General features: G+C 32.6%; 2 protein-coding genes across 4 annotated transcripts; both read right to left on the bottom strand.

The window, feature by feature from the left end:
- Window positions 1-8964: 8964 nt before the first annotated feature.
- On the bottom strand, window positions 8965-15806 carry LOC110908582. 2 transcript variants are annotated; one of them, XM_022153522.2, is made up of 3 exons: window positions 14865-15806; window positions 13739-14763; window positions 8965-9204 (listed from the first exon to the last, which is right to left on the bottom strand). In XM_022153522.2, exons 1-3 carry the CDS (start codon window positions 15514-15516, stop codon window positions 9133-9135), a joined length of 1749 nt encoding a protein of 582 aa, XP_022009214.1. In that variant the 5' UTR covers window positions 15517-15806; the 3' UTR covers window positions 8965-9132. The 2 variants fall into 2 exon arrangements, with proteins under 2 accessions (XP_022009214.1, XP_022009215.1); XM_022153523.2 differs by having other exon boundaries at window positions 14871-15763.
- A 4441-nt stretch (window positions 15807-20247) lies between these two features.
- LOC110908581 (non-specific lipid-transfer protein-like protein At2g13820) lies at window positions 20248-21080 on the bottom strand. 2 transcript variants are annotated; one of them, XM_035982824.1, is made up of 2 exons: window positions 20668-21080; window positions 20248-20537 (listed from the first exon to the last, which is right to left on the bottom strand). In XM_035982824.1, exons 1-2 carry the CDS (start codon window positions 21008-21010, stop codon window positions 20371-20373), a joined length of 510 nt encoding a protein of 169 aa, XP_035838717.1. In that variant the 5' UTR covers window positions 21011-21080; the 3' UTR covers window positions 20248-20370. The 2 variants fall into 2 exon arrangements, with proteins under 2 accessions (XP_035838717.1, XP_022009213.1); XM_022153521.2 differs by having other exon boundaries at window positions 20248-20549; window positions 20668-21079.

Raw genomic sequence — 21080 nt, forward strand, 5'->3', positions numbered from 1 at the left:
CTTTATATTGTTTAACCTATTTTAATTAAAAAAAATTCAAATCCTATCTTGCTACAAATACGATTTTAAGTTTATTGCTATACATTCAAGAAGGGTTTAGTTAGGTGTTTGAATCATTTGTTGATAACATATTAAAATAGTTACTAGTTGCAGAAAATTTTTAACTCATACTATGTTTCTATCATTAATTTCAGTAGATACTCTATTAATACAAAAAGTTAATGTTCATCTTCTAAGCCAACTTTTTAATTTCAATGTTTTAACAGCTTTATTGATTCAGGTTTTGTCATGTATACTACATTTGTCAAGTTTCTTGATAACCCAGAATCTTTGAAACTGGTATGACATTTTTTATATACATAATTTATTTTTATTGAGATATATATTTAACAGTTGTTATAGTTTATATTTTCTTACATTACTTAAAAATTATATACAGGATGGTACCTATAGCCTTTGCTAATCAAAAGTGGGGAGATTGTTGGCAAAAAAATAAGTTGCGAATCTATCATGAGTCTGGTAAAAAGTGGTTTGTGAGGGCCAGAATAGAAAATTCAACGCCAATAATAACTGACGGTTGGGACAGTGTTGTTAAAGATCTCAATTTGCCGAGGGATAATTTGTTGGTTTTCAGAGTGTTAGGTGATTTTGGGCTTGAACTTTCATGTTTTGTTGATGGCATGTGTGGTGAATCTTATTTCACGTTTAATCGTTATGCAAGATTTGGTTTTACGGTATGACTATTGATCTTAACTTGAATCCTTTTGCATCCTAAATCTGTCAATGCTTATTCTCATAAGTCACATACTTCACGTATAGTATTCATTATTTTTAATTTTATGCAGGTAATCGAAGACTGCTTCATTAAACAATTTTACGAAAACAGTCCACCAAGTGGCAAATTTCAAATCTCTTATAAGGGTTCCTATTGGAATGTTGAGGTGTCTAAGGTTGATACGAACTTTGTATTTGCTAGAGGATAGCCGGAAATGTGTAAAGATGTTGGAATACTGGAGGATGATTTGCTTGTGTTTAGCAGAATTGATGATGTTGTTTTTGACATAGTAGTTTATAGAGATGAGACTGAGATTTGCTTTTCGAAGAAACCTGAATCTGATGATGATAGTGTGCTTAAGATATCGAAGGCTGATTATGTTGAGAATGTATTCAAGGTACGTATGTATTTAGTATTAGCAGTAAAGGTTTTAATTATTTTAGCATTATACAAATTCTTTCATTAATGTTGACCAAGACATCTATGAGGATGAAGAAGTAGTGTCTGTAGGTGAAGGAAGAACCGTTACTCAGGTACTTACTAAATTATTAAAATTATTTATTTTTAATTTAACACATATAAGAATTTAATGTTTTTACAACTATTAGTAATGTTGTTTACTGATGTTACATTTATCCAAGAATGTATCATTTAGAAGAAGTTACGAACGAATGCCGAATGCACGTCGAAGAGACGCATGTCTTCACGATTGAATAAAACACAAGATGTAAGTTTACCGTGTTAAAGATTGTTATATTACTATGGTTATTAAAGTTACTTTATGACAACAGGTTAAGAAGAAAGGTAAAGTTACTTCTGAGAGAAAGGAGACGGTCAAGAATATGACTAAGGGAAATGTTGCCTTACCTGTCGACACAAGTGATCAAATTGGATGTTCTTCATCTGCTCACAAAGTTAAGGTATCTATACTCGCCACTTAATCAGTATATCTTATATAACCTGTTTTTTTGTTCATATATTCAACATTCCTTTAATTCACATGTATATGTTTTCTTTTTCATCAAGGGGAAGAGAGCCGCCAGCGTTCAGAAAAAGCGTATCTGTAGAAATAAGATTATAAAGACTGAAAAAAATATTCTGGACATCTTCTCGACCCTGAGTTCTTTCATTTTGATCGCAAAGGATACTATAGGTTGGTATACCGTTTTTATAACAAACTAATGATTTATGTTTATTTGTCTAACTATTATTTTTTTCGACACAATACATGTAGCGTCTTCCTGTTGAAGTTGCCAAACGAGCAGGTCTTTCTGTTGATCTTTATCCTTTGAAAGTTCAAAACATGGTTGGAGTTGTGGAGGTTTATGATGTTAAGTCGGAGTTAAATGATTTGAAGCCACGTTATGCGTTGGACGGTTGGTGAAAGTTTATGACTGAGAATAAGTTGAGGTTTGGTGATATGTTGCACTTCACATACGTGTCTTCGGAACAGAAGATCATATTAAATCAAGTTACCTCAGTTTAACAACGACATTTAAGTATGTTCTGATATCAAATATTATAATTATGAATTTTTTGATGGTGATATTGTATGCTTTTTTTTAATTATTAACTTAATGTTTTGCTGCTATGTATAGCTAACATGATAAAACACTGTTATTAGCACTTTATGTTTTATATATAGATGATATCATGCTTCTTTTTGCTAATAGTAACTGCAATTAGTAGAAACTTGGTTTATTAATCGCAAATGTGACATTCTTCTGCATTTATGGGTTTATGAATTCAGAATAATGGATGGATGTATCTGACTGTGTTTGGCATGGTGATGTTGTGTTCCATGTTGTCAAAACCAGGGTTTGAACATCTGTTTGACTTTTGGTCAATAGTTAATGGAAATACAATAACAAATAGTGGTTTGAACATCTGTTTGACTTTTGGTCAATAGTTAATGGAAACCCATGTTAGGTTCAACAATGTTTTGAAGAGGAAAATAGTGTGAGAAGACAGTAGATCTGATTAAGTTAAACATCTATTCAAATTTAAACAGATGTTTGGGCTTAAACAGATGTTTGGCCTTTAACAAATGTTTGGCCTTTTATATCAGATGTTTGGACTTAAACAGATGTTTGTGCTTAAATAAATGTTTGGTCATAAACAGATGTTTCACCTTAAACAGATGTTTTGCCTTAAACATATGTTTGGCCTTCTATATCAGATATTTGGACTTAAACAGATGTTTGGCCATAAACAGATCTGTGGCGTTAAACCAAACATCTGTTTGACTATTGGTCAACATCTGATTGACTTTTGGTCAACATCTGTTTTAACGATGGTCAACATCTCATTTAGTATTCAACAGAACTTTGAATAACTTAATATCTGTTTAATTTGTTGTTTCGTTTTCTTGAATTCTATGTAATTTTGTAAAGTAGTACAAAAACAAACATTTTTACAAAATCCCAAGTCACCATATCATTAAAGTAATTTTGTAAAGTAGTTTGTTCTCAACATAATGGAATTGCTGTTGAATAAAGCTATTGATCATTAATTTATATCAATTTTGTAAGTCTGCAGTAATTATTTTTTTTACTCTCTGTCAATATATGTTATGCATGGTTTTCTAAGAAACGATCCGTGTTTGCACAGGGTCTTACCGCTAGTACTGTATAATAAAAGAAACCACTTTTGGGACACTTATCATCATATTAGGGCATCTCTTATAGATAATTATTATTTTAATTTAATCTCTTCTAATTAATTATAGATAACTCTTCTATTAAATATTATTTAGTTTAATATCTTATGGATAATTATTATTTAGTTTAATCTTTTCTTCTCATTTATAATATTATTTAGAGAAATTTATGATTTTGGCACCTGTAGTTATATCACTTTTACCCCCAAAAAAGAATTTTTTAACATCTGAGCCCCCAACGTCTTCTTTTCTAACCTTTTTGGCCCCTAACACTAACCCCATCCATTAAACGTTAGGGGCCAAAAGGGTTAAGAAAAGACGTTAGGGGCCAAAAAGGTTAGAAAAAAGACGTTGGGGGCTTAGATGTTAAAAAATTATTTTTTTGGGCTAAAAGGGTAAAAGTAACCATGGGGGCCAAAACTGTAATTTTATTTTTTGATGTATAAAATTAGATTTATTTAATTCGTACAATACACGAGGTTTTTTTAAGGATATATATATTTTTTATTATTTAGTAAAGAAAAATACATTTATTCAAACCATGTAATACGTATATTTTTAAAGATGTAATTTTTTTTTATTATTTGGTATATAAAATTACATTTATTCAACCCGTGTAATAAATGAGGTTTTTTAAAGATGTATTATTTTTTTATTTGGTAAACAATATTACATTTAATCAACTCGTGTAATCCATGTGGTTTTAAAAATATAACTTTTTTATTTTGTATATAAAATTACATTTATTCAACCTGTACAATATTGTTCTTATAGATATAACTTTTTATTATTTAATATATAAAATTATATTTATTTAACTCGTGCAATAAATAAGGTTTTTAAATATATATTATTTTATTATTTAATATATAAAATTTATTTATTTAACCCGTGTAATACACGGGGTTATAACCTAGTTAGTAATAAAAGTAAATATACCATATTCAGAATAAATATTCATTTAATTGGTTTTTCTTTAGGTCAAAATCTCATCTCAGCTGCCCTTTGCAGGATTTGAATCCACAACCACTTGATTGTCGAATACATCACTTTACCTCCCGTCTATCCCCTTAATGACATATAATTAGTTAAAAGACTAAAAGATGTGAAATGTTTTGTTGCTCCAAAAATCCATATGGCAATATACGGTGACCAGAAAACAGTGCAAGCGAGTGACTCATCCAATTTAGATCCATTTCATTGAATGGTGCCATCCATGTTTTTTCTTCTTTTCTTCCTAGGACATAATATAAACATCAACCATAAGAAATTCGTTAGAGGACCTATAACATTCTGACACTTAGGTGAATGTTTATACTCAGTGTAACAACCATAAGCATAAATGTGAATGTTCCATTAAAGGTTGAGAGAGTGAGAGTATATGTATTTGTTGGATCAGTTCTGTTAATCATAATGGAAAACATGTAAACATACCTGTTACAGCAGACAGAGCAGTGGAGAATCCAGTCAGAGATGATCCCATCGTGTTCGACATATGTGTCAGTGTGATCTGGTTCCTCCTTAGGGTGCTGACTGATGATGGTGACTAAGAAAACCGACAAGGGAATCAGTTATGGGAGAGGGAGGTCGATGATGATGATGATGATGATGATGATGATGATGATGATGATGATGATGATGTTATGATTAGGTTGTCTGATTGAGTGTGTAACCTAATGACCTCTACATAATTCTCCTTATATAAGCACCCAGGAGGAAACCTAATTAGTTAATAAGGATAATATGGTTCATCAACAATTACCAACTAATTATTTAATAGGTTATTATATATTTTGATCTATATTATATAAATGATTATAATGGCTACATGATTAAATATTAAACCATAATATATTTAATCTTACAGTATTACAGTATTGACGATGAAGGTAATCATAAATAATCCCTTTATTTTTAGGTATAAGCCCCCTTATACATGGAAGGGGTGTTTAGCTTAGCCCTAGTGAGCCGGCCCATATTGAGCTAACTGGACCAGTTCCAATTTAAGGGTGACCTCTACATAATCTATAAATTATTATGACGCTTACAATACGAAGATAGATCAAAGTGACAGGCTGCTGGTTGGCAGCTGCCCATTGGTCCTTTTTTCTTTTATTAACTTTTTTTTTATTTTAGTATTTACTTTTAACATTTAGTATTGACATTTACAACCCTTCAACTTTCTAGAAACTTTATAATCATTTTTATGTGCTTATATTTATGTACATGTTATAAATTAGGGCTGTTTACGAGCCGAGTCGAACCGAGCGGACCTTTGCTCGTGCTTGGCTCGTTTACAAATCGCACCGAGCGGAACGGCTCATTTAAAACTGAGCTTCAAATCAAGCGAGCATTTTCCGAGCAACAAATATTCCGAGCGAGCGTCGAGCGAAGTTCGAGCGATTTGGACACTGTGTTGCCCGATTTAAATTTGCTGAGAAAGAAAGTGACAATGTTAGGTCTCAAGTTTTTGCCTTTAAAAACAGGTACATTTCATGGCATAATATTTTTCTTATGAATAACAATGTTGTGGCTGACGAGGCGAGGATCATATTGCACGAACAATGACGTTGAGAGCAGGAGACAATCGACTTAGGGTAACGGCATGAAACATTGAGGCGATACGCAGACTGTTGTTTATTAGTTTAGGGTTTAACTTTTAGATTTAATATTATTTTTTATTGACGTGATTCAGCTAGTACGTATAGATGTAGTTGTAAATTTGTATACAGTGGACCAAAATCTAATAGAGTAAGATATATAAAACTATAAATTAAATTTATGTATAAATATGTGTAATGTGTGTGTATACATAGGTGTGTGTATATGTATAATTTATATTTTTGTATATACATGTTTATATATGTATGTGTGTGTATATACTAATTAAAAAATCATAATTCGAGCCGAACCGAGTCGAGCGGACCTTTGCTCATGCTTGGCTCGTTTACAAACCGAACTGAGCTGAGCGTCAAATCAAACGAGCATTTTTCGAGCAATTTCTGAACGAGCGTCGAGCGATTTGAACGACGCTATTATAAATTAAAGTTGATTATGTTTGTTTTTTTTTTTTTGTCTTTTAGTAAGGTTTTGTTTATTTTAGCATTTACCCTTTAACATTTAGTATTGACAGCTACAACCCTTCAATTTTCTAAAAAAATATAATGATCTTTTGCGTGCGTATATTTAGGTACGTGTTGTTTCTTTAAAAATTTGTAGGCTCAGATAGAATATGTTTTTTCTGGTTTTTTTTTTTTTTTTTGTACGTTTTCAGTTGATCTACGTTTTAGCATAAAATTTGTTTTACAAATTCGACTTACTTTACTTTTCGGTCCAACCGCAATGCGCGGTACCATTTTTAACCTAAAAACATATTTTTTTACTTATTTTTATGTACGTGTCCGTATAAGTTCAGGTTGGTGTTTGACGCAAGTTTCTTGCGCAAATAAGTCGGGCCATATATAATACGTTTCCGTGCTTATTTTTATATACATCTTCAGTTTATCTACGTTTTTACGTAACTTTTGTTCAGAAACGATTCAGGTCTTTACTGCACAAATCCGAGTTACTTTAAATTTCGACCCCCATGTCGTGCGGGAAAGTTTACTAGTTTGAAACAATAACTTGCTACTTGTTAAACCGGTTAAAACTTGTTTCCTTAATGTTCTAATTGTATAAGATTGCTAACATGGTGAATTTCATTATCTCTAATTAATTATTTACTGATCACTAACGCCATCCCTACTAGGGCTGTAAACGAATCGAACGAACACGAACAAGGCCATGTTCGTGTTCGTTCGTTAAGGAAATTAACATGTTCGTGAACTGTTCACGAACGCATACCGAACATAAGTTTATGTTCGTGTTCGTTCGTTAAGGAAATTCAGTTGTTCACGAACAGTTCGTGAACACCGGTCTTGTACACAAACGAACACAAGCAAACAAAACGAACACAAACAAACATCTAACTTGAAAATAAAATAATAAAAACATTGTTATCCTTAAACATTAAATATAACTAGATAAATACAACCATCAAATGATAAATCAAAACACAAGAAGTCTACTACACCACCAAACGATGAATCAAGTTTAACTAACTTACACACAATTATCCCCAAAAATGTTTTAGAATGTCCAAATTTTCGCTAACAAAGAAACAAATAGGGTTTCAAGTTTTCAATATGTTTAGATAAATGGCTTATTATTTATTATTTTTTTGATATAATCAAACGAACACGAACGAACGTAACCGAACATATTACCGAACGTTCACGAACGTAGTCGAACGAACGAGACCTGTGTTCGTGTTCGTTCGCTAAGCTAATCGAACGAAATTTTTTGTTCGTGTTCGTTCGTTAAGCTAATCGAACGAACATAAACGAACTTCCCGCCGAACGATTCATGAACTGTTCGCCGAACGTTCGGTTCGTTTACAGCCCTAATCCCTACCACTTACGAGCATTTATTACGACTTACTAACTAGATAATCATGAAGATATTTACTTTGTTACATGAATATAACATAAATGTGATCCCATATGTCACACTTCAATATAAATACAAGTGTCCGAAACAACTATCAATCAAAGTTACAACAAAACTAAGCAAACTGTAATCCTAGTTGTGATCAGGGAGTGTTATTCGGATTTGGAACAATTTCGGACAAACCTTCCACAAGAATGAGAAAATTTTTCGTTAAACTCGTTCAAATCCTAAACCCGTTGCTCTCATAAGCATTCCGATTGTATCTTGATGTTCCTACCAAGGGCCTTTTTTGAACCCTAGGCCGAAGCCAAAAGATGGAAATTGAGATCTCTAGAAAGCACAACCGTTTTTGCCCTTTTAATGACCTTAAACCGTCGTTTCCATGATCCAAACGTTGACCGATGCCTAGTGGGTGTTGACTAGCGCCCATATGTGTGCAACCCTTATAGTTGATGTGTAAAAACTAAAATCTGAGTTTTTGGTGGCTCGCATTGACCGGCGCTTAGTGGCCAGCGCCCGGTTGTACATGGGTCCACTACCCATGCATTCCAACTCCGATTTTTATCGTTTTAGTTGTGATTTCATGATAGTTTGTAGTGCAACTAATTATACTTGACAAGCATTGAAACAAAAATAAATTGACTCGATCAATGATCTACGTAAATTTGCAACAAATTTGAACTCTGCGTAGAGTTAACAATTTTGAACGATTTATTTGTAAATAAATTGATTATGATTGTGTTTTATTTTAAACACTAATTTAGCTAAAAGAATTCATATATTCATTCAAAAGTTATAAATGATCTTCTAAATGTTATACAGACATTATAAAGAATTCATATGGCTATGATTACTTTGCCTTTTTCTTTCGATGACTTGGGTAGCAGTTATGAGGGTAACTCGTGCGAGCCGATGACTCACCAACCGCCACCTTCGTCAATCGTCAGCCATCAACAACATCCGCACCACTCGTGACATCTCATTAACCACTGAATTTGACTTCTTATAAGTCACAGAAGGTGCTAATGGTGACACCAAACAAAAGAGGTAAAAACAAAACAACATTTACTACTGTAACAGCCAAAGGTGTGTTTTCCCAGTGGCTTATTTAACCACATGCTAACTGAATCTAATATTCACAACATATGATATCAAAAACACTAAATCAACTTTGCTTGACTTCGCGGTCCTTTCTGCTCCATAGGTGCTTTCAAGAGCTTTTCGCGTGTCCCGAAGATACACTTACACTTCTACATCGTTTTTTCTTCGTAGAAGAAGAACCCTGCATAATATTGATTGTTCATCATCAGATCTCATAAAAAAGACCGTTAGTTTCTTAAAAAAAAAAAAAAAGAGAACCGCTAGATATAAAAAAAACGTTTTATTCACATTGAATACACTATAGCTCTCCACAAATTGTGTATTCCCCAGTTAAAGATTTCACAAATAATGTATACCAATATTATATTTTGGGGGCCTGAGCATGGGCCAGGTGGGCGCCGGCTCAGGGTCAAAAACGTAAACGTGCCCGTAAATATTTTTTTATATATTATACATATACATATTATATATATAATTAAAACTCTATGTTTGTAACAAGCTACCACCTGCAGTCCAATAGTAGTTGCCATGCCTTTTAAGCTGCTGGTCTGGTGTTCGAGACTGGCTTTTAGCGTTTTTTAGAATTTTAATTCTCTTTTAATGCTGCAACTCTTTAATGCTGCAAGAATCTCTTTTAATGCCTGCAGATCTACAACCCTTACATTCATTCACTTAAGTTTTCTTTTTTTCTATTTTGTAAACAAGTAAATTCTTTTATTGTTTTAATATTTATTATTAATTATAAACATATTTTGTTTTTCTCTTAACTTCAAAAGTATATTTTTCTTACAAATTATTCAAACTGACCTGAATCTGTTCGGGTTGTTAGTGCCCGTAATAGGGTTTGTTTGATCGAATTGTTGAGCGACGCAACAACAGTCCTGAATTTTTGTTTTACTAAAGCGGGTAGGGCCCGGTTTTTTATCTCGCCCAGGACCTAAAACTTTTTTAAGATTATCGGAGACGGCCCTGTCTCCAAGAATCACGAGGGTAACCTCTTGTTGCTCCATGATCAAAAGCTAAAAATTGGTCCCTCAACATCATATAGTTTTCATTTGAACTAAGTTGTATATTTACGTACATGTGCGTCTATATATATACCACGAATACACGAAACTGATAAAAAAGCAATTTAACCAAAAATTAACACATTAGAATTTAGTTACATATAGAAACACAGAAATATACTTAAAGCCTTATCATATATATATGTTAAGGAAGCAAAATCAATAGCAACAAATCTATTAGGCCATGGGGTGTCCTCTAACATTTAGAGTGTTAACAGTGACATGGCATGTTAACAGACATTGCAAATGAGTTATGTGTTAACATATTAACCGAATGTTAAGAAATTGGATTAATTATTTTTTTTCTTTTTTAGACCAAAAACCACTAAAAGATAGGGTTAGATAAAGTTAAACCATTTCCTTGGAGTGAGGCGAAGTGAAATGTGGAAAAAAGATTGATGTGGCATTTAGGTGGAGTTGAGATAAGTTAAAGTATACCCAAAGGCCTTAGTGTCAACTATGGGCGTAGCATAGTTGGGGCCTGGGGGGCGCCCGACCCCCGGAACTTTTCGTATAGAATTTTTTAGGTATATATGTTTTCGACCCCCCAGTTTTATAATTTTTTAGGTATAATTTTAGGTACGGTGACTTCCGACCCCCTGGTCGGAAATCTCAAGCTTCGCCACAGGTGTCAACAAAGGTAAGTTGGGTGATATTAATTTTCAAGATTGCCAAATTTGAAGTCCAAATCTTGCCTCTCATTTATAACACTAGGTTATAACCCCGTGTATTACACGGGGTTGAATAAATAAATTTTATATATTAAATAATAAAACAATATATCTTTAAAAACCTCATTTATTATACGGGTTGAATAAATATAATTTTATATATTAAATAATAAAAAGTTATATCTATAAGAACCGTTTGATGAGATTTTTTTTTTTTTTTTTTTTGAAATTTCACAAGTAAAGGGCCCGAAATGTAATTTCTTTTTAAACTCTAACTTTATAAAAGTAAAAATTTACATGTAAAACAAATTGTAGAATTATACATAGGCCTATTATGGTATCTTTAACTTCCGTTTTGACGAATTATACTTATATGCTCTGGAGTATTACAGTGATATGCCCATTTTTAACATATTTATCCTTTTTGCTTATTGATAAGAAACATGTGAATATCACATTCTAAGTATTCTTAGTTTCATGTTTACTTCCTCTGTTTCCTCTTATCCCTCTCCATTATATTTTGTAAACAGAATATCATCATGTGCTAATTTTACAAATTTATGAAACCAAATATAATCATGTCCTAGGTAGTCTTAGTATTATTGGAATTTCCATTTGATTCATGGTTTCTGTTAGTTACTTCGAATTTCCTTGTTTATTTTCTATCTGAGGTATGCGTGTATCCCAAAAACGTGAAAGGTTGAAACCGGTAACCACTTCATTTAGCTGCAATGTGATGACAGTTTAAACCCATTTAGCTTTTTTTAGTTTATGATCTACCCAACTGTAATATGAGTTCAGCTAATATGTTCAGTTTAATTTATTTCATTACGTACATGTCGGTACATAAAAGGTTTTGTTGAAGGGCATATAGTGATGGGTACTGGTCGATACATCTTAGTTTTATATCTATTTATGAGCATTACATGGTGGATGTGAGTAACGGTGTGAGTGGTAGTTGATGGTTTGTTTTGAAGGTTGTAGACAGAGAAAGCAGAGGGTAATGGTTTTAGGTTTAAAAAGAAATTACATTTCAGGCCCTGTACTTGTAAAATTAAAAAAAAAAAAAAAACCTCATCAAACGATTGTTTCTAACCCAGTTAGGCATTTGGATGAAAATGGCAAAACGTTACAAACGTGGGGGGCTATTTGGTACAAAAAAAATCATTTTGGACGAAAATGGCAAACATGCCCAAACCTGAGGGACGATTTTGACAATTAACTCTAATAATTATTCATAAGATATTAAACTAATAATATTTAGTAGGAGAATTATCTATAATATAAGATATTAAACTAAATAATATTTAGTAGAAGTGTTATATATAATTAATTAGAAGAGATTATTAAACTAATATTACAATTATCTTTAAGAGATGACCTAATATGATGACAAGTGTCCCAAAAGTGGTTTCTTTTATTATATAGTATAGAAGATTACCAGATGATCATTATAATATTACAAATATACACACAATTTTGAAGAGAATGTACAGTAACTAATCCCCGAAGAGGATGTACAGTAACAAATCCCTATTGGCTTATGCCTGCGGTGGGTTATTTTATTTTTGTTTCCTATCCTCCTTATAAACCACCGTGTTATATTTACTTTTTCCCTTAGTGTCCTGGTGTGCCTTAGTGTTTTATGTGAGAGGCTTGGTTTCGATCCATGACGTTTGCCCTTTTTTAACCTATTTTCCTCTTTTTCACCTGGCCCACATTTCCGTGCTTTGTGCCTCTCTGATTTTTTTTTTCTTGAAAATAATATCCTAAACATTCATCGTAATACAAATAAACTTATTTTTATCATTATTTAATATAATACAACATATTTATTTATTATTCTCTCCAGCCATTATTGTCTATAAAATATAATAACTCGTAATGATTCTTTTTTTTTCAAGTGAACAAATATTGAATTGTTGCATGCTTCTTATAAATAATTAAGCGAAATACATGTATATTAGGGATAAGGCTGTTCAAATATGTGAAGTTTTCTCAAGTCCTAACGCTAATTTTGTTTGCCTTTTCTAAGTTTGTTATAAGATTATAACAGCTCTAAAAGATATTAGCGTACTTTCCTTTTACCAATGCTACATATCTCTACGGAATCCATCGTTTTTTCTGCTTCAGTTTTACTTTTTACATTCTACTTCAGCCTTGTTGCTATATTATCATTTGGTGTGCACATATAATGTATATATGTGTGGCCGCTCAAAAGGGGGGGGGGGGCTAACTTTAACGTTATTTTACTAATTTCGTGAAAATAACGTTAAAAGCGGCAGATGGTTAATCATGCATCATGTGGTGACTTTATAACTGAAAGACACGGGGGTACATGCACCAATCAGTCTCTGTCCCGATTGTTTGAGTGTTATGTGTCTTAGGTCCAAGGCTTGATACAAAACTACAACCGAGCCGGGGGTCTCACTGGAAGCAGCCTCTCTATTCTTACGGGGTAGAGGTAACGTTGTCTAGATCTACCCTCCTCAGACCCTACCTTAGCTTTGCTATTTGTGGGATTTACTGAGTATGATGATGATGATTCATATTTGATTCAAGCTTTCATCATAATTTTTTATATTAGGGTTAGGCGTATACACGAATTAATTATCGTTTTTGGTTGATCGTATTTCACAATAGATAGTCTCTTGACTCTTAATTAGCCAAACCACTCCATTACTAGTTTTATACATTCATAATTGACATGCAGCATTTGATTTATTGGCGGATAGGATCGATTCACTCTAAAAGCAATAAGTAAACAGGCATTTAACTTCTTTTTTCCTATGTGGGATCGCTTTTGCACCCAAAAAAGAAGGCTGTCAATTGTGGATAATGTCCTAAATTACTACACAACAGGCCTAAGTTGACTTTCAAGATAAATATGACTTGATAAGGTAAGCTACGTCAAATAAGGAATATTGCATGAACTTTCACATGAGGTATATGCAAAAAAAAGGGTCAAACAACCTACCTTAGAGGAAGGAAGGGGTAGAGAAGCTTGACGCGATGTTCGAGGTTCCGTCAGCATTCGAATCTCCTGAAGCTGACGGGCTATATCCTCCAAAAGCTGCAACTGCACGCTTTCTTTTTCCCGATTATCAACATTATCAGCATTATCAACGGAAAAGTTCAGTTTCTCTCTTCCTTCTTGCACAACCCTCAATCGTTCTCTTAGCCATTCAACTTCCGAATCAAGTTTCGTTCGTTCGTGATCCAATGCTGACGTGGAATTCCTTCTTAAACTACTCTTTGACCCGCTCACAGGTGGCAGCCCGCTACTCGTCTCTGAACCACTCGGTTTTCGGTCGATTTGTTTCTTCTTACTTCCAGTTGACTTTGACTCGTTGTCAATCACATGGACATCACGCGAGTCGGTTTCACCAACACGCGATGCATCAACTTCCGAACCTTTTTCTTCCTCTACAATGGGTATAGTTTTCTCGGGCTCCTCTGTTTTTGAAAAGTCAACATCTTCAAACAGTTTTGAATTTTTCTTTTCGGATATGTTCATGCTAAGTTGCTGCAACATAAATTCAGGATCTTGAGTGAAATCTTCGTTACTTCCACCATTAAACTGATCGTTTTCGATGCGTAACATTTGCCTATACGCGTCAACTTCCTTTTCCAAGAAATGTTTTTCCCGCTCTCTCCGTAAAACGATTTCTTTCAGAATATTCATTTCTTCTTCATCGTAAGCCGACTTTTCCTCTATCATTCTTTGATACTGGCGCGCCTCCATTTCAATCGACGCCTTATCTTCTTGTAAACGAAGAATCATCGACATCGCTTCGTCTGCAGCAGTTGCAGCCGCGTTTCGTTCTTTCTCGAGCTCAACGTAAAGCGCTGATCGTGCCGTCTCTGATTCTTCTAACTCGCGCGTTAATATAACAATCATTTTATCTTTATCAGCTTCGTTAACCGGAATCATTTTCTGCGGATCACCGAACACAATACCTTCAAATATGTTATCTGATTTCACCGGAGTCTCCGCTTCATCTAAAACCAACCAAACAACAAATTAGAAGGCCTTTGACATCTATAACAAACGTTAATATGTTTGTGCATTGCATTATAAAACAGATAATGAGAATACTCACAGTTACCATTGTTAGCACCAGAAACAATCGAGCTGCCATCGGGCCCACCACTATCGTTATCATTACTACTCTGCTGATCAACACACGTAATCCAATTCGGCGAAGACGATACAGACGAGTGTTTCTGCAACCCGCTATCAAAAACCGCCTTTCGTCTCCGTCTAAAACCGCCACGTAACCGGTAATTCAAAGCCCCCTTTCCTTTCACATCAAACCCTCTTTCCTTATCCATCGGAATCCCCGAATCCCCAATTCTACTCCTAACTTTTCGCCCATCCGATTTCGACCCACAAGACGCCTCACCCTCTAACTCCATAAACCCATTACCAACGCCTCTATCAACATTTAATTCACCATTCAAGTTACTATTTTGAGCCCTAAAGAACACAGAATCAAAAGGGAACTTTCTACTTGCGGAAAACTGAACAGCAGATACCTTATCAGTAGGATAATCAACAAGCAAACTTCTAAAACCAGAATTAGGGTTTCCAAACAATCCATTGTTATTATTAACTGGCAAACTCAAACCAAACAAACCCAGAAACTTAACAGCAAACAAAGCAATTGTTGATCCACAAAGTAGGAAATATGCTATAAAAAGATCAAGAAAAGCACCCACCAAAGTATCAAATGTCCAGAATCGCCTATTCATCTTCTTCTAGGGTTTTGTTTCAAGATTGTGAAGTTTGTTGAGCAAGATCGGTGCTTTATTGATTGGAGAACACGCTGGTGATGGTGGAATACAAGATCAAGAAAACCCAGATGCTGAATTCTGAAAGGGATTAATGGGATTAGGGATTGGAAGAGCATAACGTTTTACGATCAAGAAAAAGAAAAGGAAAAAGAAAATAAAAATATGAAATTGGAATCCGATATGATCATTTTGTTTGCGAGTTAAACACGCAGGATTGTTACAGATGAGACACGTGCGATTCGTTTCCTGATGATTTACACTTATTTTTTTAATTAAAAATAGAGTTAAATGTCATTTTAAATAGTTTGTGTTATTTTGTCAGTTTGGTTCAAAGGTTTAAAACGTTGTCATTTTAGTTTAAATAGTTTCAAATGTTGTCATTTTAGTCCATTGAGTTAACTTCATCCATTTTTTTCTGTTAACTAGAAGAGCAGTTCAGTCATTTTTTATGTAATTTTGCTAATGCTAACTAGAAGGACAATTCGGCCATATAAAATGACCGAATTGCCCTTCTTGTTAACAGAAAAATGAGATGAAGTTAACCTAGTGAACTAAAATGACAACGTTTCAAACTATTTGGACTATAATGGCAACGTTTCAAACCTTTGGACTAAACTGAAAAATGACCCAAACCACAGAGACTAATGACATTTAACTCTTCAAAAATATAATATAATTAATTGCTATAAATTATAATAGCATATGTGTTGTGGTGAATATGAGTGAACGATAGGAAAAATAAAGGAATCCAAGTTATTATCTTCACGGCGGCTTGGGTTATTTAGATAGTCAGAAATGAAGTCATCTTCTCCAATAAGGAAATCAACGTGAACAAGGTTAAAGAAGACATTAAAGCGCTCGAGTATCTTTAGATAAAAAACCGCTTCTTGTATAAGTCTATATCATGAAGGGAATAGTGTAATTTTTCATTGTAACTTGTTGTTGTGTGGTTTAGGTTCTAATGATTTGTTGGATGTCGTGTTTTAATAGAAAGTTGATGTACCGTGTTTTAATAGAAAGTTGATGTTCAAAAAAAAGAGTGAGATCGGTATTGGTAATTTGGTATTATACTTAACCAGTACGGCAGGGTCGGCTCAAAAGGTGGGCAAAGTGGGGCACCGCACAAGGCCCAAACATTTGTCGGACTAAAATTTAGTTTTCTTAATTACATATATAGAATACTAGGTTATAATCTCGTGTATTACACGGGGTTGAATAAATAAATTTTATAAATAATAAAATAATATATTTTTAAAAACCTCATTTATTGTACGGATTGAATAAATATAATTTTATATATTAAATAATAAAAAAATTTATATACCAAATAAAAAAAGTTATATCTTTAAAACCACGTGTATTACACGGGTTGAATAAATGTAATATTGTTTACCAAATAATAAAATAATACATATTTAAAAAACCTCATTTATTATACGGGTTGAATAAATTTAATTTTATATACCAAATAATAAAAAAAATATCTCTTTAAAAATATGCACATTACATGGTTTGGATAAATGTAATTTTCTGTACTAAATAATAAAAAATATATATATCCTTAAAAAACCCTGTATATTGTACGAATTGAAAAAATCTAATTTTATATATCAAATAATAAAAAATTATATCTTAAAAAACCTCATGTATTACATGGGTTAATATATAAAATTATATTTATTCAACCCGTGTAGTACACAGGATTCCAACTTAGTAATTTTTTAAAAGAAAGACCAACTAAGGGAAAAAAAAAAGAAAGAAATAGAAAATGTAAAACAAAAGGGGAATGAAAAAAGGAGAATCTTTGAAGAAAGCTACAAACAACAAATCTCAACATATGAGACGTAATGGTAGTAAGTTCAAGGTGAACAAATAAAGAATATTAGTGGGAGATTAAACTAAATAATAATTATCATAAGATATTAAATTGATAATATTTAGTAATAGGGTTATCTATAATATAAAATATTAAATTAAATAATATTTAATAGGATGGTTATCTATAATTAATTAGAAGAGATTAAACTAAAAAAATAATCTAATCCAACTTCTAATCTAACTACTATAATAAAAGAAACCAACTTTTGGACACGTGTCATTCATTGAAGGTTTCCTCAAATTTATATTTATATAAATAAATGAATAATAAATTAATATTAAATCTTATCATACTTTAACAAAATATTTATCCTCAAATCTAAATTGTTAATTTAATATATTTTTAAAACAAATACCTCTCTTATCTACTTATCTTATATTAAATATATAAATAATAAATTAATATTAAATGTTATCCTAATTATTTAAAAACACAACTTTTTTTATTATTTGGTATACAAAATTATGTTTATTCGACTCGAGTAAAACGCGAGATTTTTAAGGATATAATTTTTTTTTATTATTTGGTAGATTTTTCAATCCGACTATACACAGGTTTTTTTAAAGATACGACGTTTTTAGTATTTAATATACAAAATTACATTTATTTAGGATATAATTTTTTATTATTTGGTAGATTTTCCAACCCGACTATACACGGGTTTTTTAAAGATACGACGTTTTTAACATTTAATATACAAAAATACATTTATTTAATATGTGTAATACACATGGTTTTCAAAGATGTAACTCTTTTTTATATCTATTCAACACGTGTAATATACAGGGTTTTTAAGGATGTAATTTTTTATTATTTGGTAGATTTATTCAACCCGATTATACACGGTTTTTTTTTAAGATTCGACGTTTTTAGTATTTAGTATACAAAATTACATTTATTAAATCTGTGTAACACACATGGTTTTTAAAGATATAACTTTTTTATTATTTGATATATAAAATTACATTTATTTAACCCGTACAATATACAAGGTTCATAAAGATATAAGTTTTTAGTATTTAATATATAAAAATACATTTATTCAACCCGTGTAATATATGGGTTCTAACCTAGTTATCTATAAGAAATAGTTTAATATGATGACAAATGTCCCTAAAGTTGTTTCTTTTATTATATAGTATTGATTAAGTATAACAAGATTTTTAAGACTTCTAATGTTGTACGTTGTTTTAGCTCAGTGTTGAAAAACCAGGCGGAGAAGAATTCTATATTTATTCCACCTGGGTTCGATCCTCTTTGTTGTTCATTTTTATTTTTTGCTGTTCAATACTCTTTGCAGAAACCATTTTATAACCACCAACGGAGGAAAATACACTTTAACCACAACCCTAATAGTTTCTTTTGTTTTTCATTTTTAGTTGTTATATCTACATATATCATTGGCTTGTGTTATAAATAACTCTCATTTCTTAAAATAAAAACTATTAATTCATACACGTGGCAGAAAAAAGTTTCTCAAAGTTGAAGTTGTTAGAAGACCTATTTACGTTCTATAATATCACAAAAAAGGCTAAATGAGTTGGCGTTGATACCTATTGAAAGTGAAATATTAGATACTATGGACTACTACAAAGAGCTGATCGAGAGTTTTGCTTAAAAAACGCTAGAAAAACCACATTGTTCGCTTAGTAAGCAGGTTCAGTCATTTTGGCTACACTATTTTTGTTAATTTGTTTTATCTATGTGATTGAATGATTGGTGAGTTTATATTACATGGAAATTTGCGAACAGGGTCCAAATTTTTTTAGAGTAACTTACAAGTTTTGTTCTTTAACTTTGTACCAAATTTCAGGCGGCGTCATTTGCCTTTAAAAATGATGAGTTTTGTACTTAATGTTCTCAAAAGTTACACGGTTTGTCTTTTGGCAAAAATTAACTATGTTAGTGCCAAAGGACATACCGTGTAACATTTGGAAACATTAAGTACAAAACTCATCAATTTTAAAGGTAAATGACGCCGGTTGAAATTTGGTACAAAGAAAAATGAAAAGTGTATATTCTGTCGGTATGATACGGTAAGGTACCGTTAAAATTTGTGAACCGGTATCGTACCACATAGCATTGATACTGAAATTGAGTTATTTTGAAAACTGTATATTAATTTGTATGTGTTCGATCAATACTAGTACAAAATGGTATCGGTATGTATGGTATTCGGTACGCAATTTCTAATCCCTAGTGGTGAATCTCAAATGTGAAAAAAAGGATGTCATGTAGGCGCTGAATGGCTTACTTGACACTTAGTGTTGGAAAGGTGAAATGTGAAATATGGCACTGGGTTGAGGTGACTACAAACCCATGTCCGTGATCTACCACACGCCCCTGTCGTGGTGGTGTGTCGCGCCCCAAGTGCTGATGTAGCCAACCCCTTGCGCCGTCCAAGTTTTCACATCACATAGCCTGATGTTTTTATAAGAATCTAATTTGAAAAACTCTAAGATTTGAATCGAATTTAAATTTGGATTTCAAATACTCGAGTCAGGTTCTTATATAGACTGAAATCTTTGAACCTGTGATTTTCGAACTGAGCCGAACCAATATTTTGAATTCGAATTATAAATTTTGTATTTGTTCACATTTTTTATAATTTTTTTATTTATTTATACTTTTCGTTTACTTGATTTATTATAAATTCGAATTCACAATTCAGAATAACCGATGCTCGATAAACACTCTTGTTCTTCTACTTATAACACGTATTGGAACCAGTAGCTATAGGTTGGGTGTTATATATTTGCAATAATATCAGAAAAGAAAATATAGCATTTTAATTCAATCAAGAATCATGATTTCAACCAAAATAACATAAATTTATTTAATAAATGTATAAGATACAAAATCTGATGGCAAAAAGAATAGAGTACATTAACAAATAAAACCGAAAGCCAATAGTAGATCGCAATCTAGCCATATCAAATAGCAATAACATAGGAAGCGATTAATAGAGAAAATAGAAGTTGAGCGCATGCAAACAGTGTAGAAATCGTGTTTGATGAACCACTACCCGATGGTACAGTATTCGCTCCACCACCCGAACCAGAAGGACTATTTGGAGAAGATGGTGTTGTTGGAGAACTTCCTGGTGATCCAGCTGATTAAATTCCGATTGTGCAAGAATTAGAACATGTATAAGTTTTTTTTTTAGTTTTATATAAGTTAAAAATTAAAAAACAATATGTATTTATATAAGTTCAAAAGAGGTATTTTACCATTGCATTGACTAGTTGGAGGCGTTTGGACATTGCATGCCCTAGGCAACTCAAGAGCTTGAGTTTGGTTAATGTTAAGGCCTAAGGACGAACCACCACCGTTTAGAACCTCACACAGGCATTGTGGTTGCGACTTGACCACAGTAGCGAGTTGGGTGCAACACCCTGAAGAGGGGGTCGAAGAATTGCCAGAAATATAGTTAAGGCATGGTGACATGCTAATGATCACGTTTGTGCACCCTGAAGACGATTGTGCCATTGCACAACTACATAACACGGCTATCGTGACTACTAGGATCATTGGCTTTAAAACGAGAGCGCAATGTGTTTGATTGTGTGCCATTGGAGAGAGTGTTTGTTTAGAAAGAATGCTTGAAATTGTTGGTATTTGATTGTAAAGAGTGTGTGTTTTG

Source organism: Helianthus annuus, chromosome 14 (assembly GCF_002127325.2).
Source record: "Helianthus annuus cultivar XRQ/B chromosome 14, HanXRQr2.0-SUNRISE, whole genome shotgun sequence".
Taxonomy (NCBI): Eukaryota; Viridiplantae; Streptophyta; class Magnoliopsida; order Asterales; family Asteraceae; genus Helianthus; species Helianthus annuus.

What these genes read in the sequence shown, in the direction of transcription:
- LOC110908582 (XM_022153522.2), bottom strand. Translation starts at nt 15,516, where the DNA reads ATGAATAGGCGATTCTGGACATTTGATACTTTGGTGGGTGCTTTTCTT. An exon ending in TGGTGCTAACAATGGTAACT is followed by an intron (nt 14,764 to 14,864) that starts GTGAGTATTCTC and finishes GGTTGGTTTTAG; the next exon opens with ATGAAGCGGAGACTCCGGTG. An exon ending in TACCCCTTCCTTCCTCTAAG is followed by an intron (nt 9,205 to 13,738) that starts GTAGGTTGTTTG and finishes AATATTATGCAG; the next exon opens with GGTTCTTCTTCTACGAAGAA.
- LOC110908581 (XM_022153521.2), bottom strand. Translation starts at nt 21,010, where the DNA reads ATGGCACACAATCAAACACATTGCGCTCTCGTTTTAAAGCCAATGATC. An exon ending in TCCAACTAGTCAATGCAATG is followed by an intron (nt 20,550 to 20,667) that starts GTAAAATACCTC and finishes GAATTTAATCAG; the next exon opens with CTGGATCACCAGGAAGTTCT.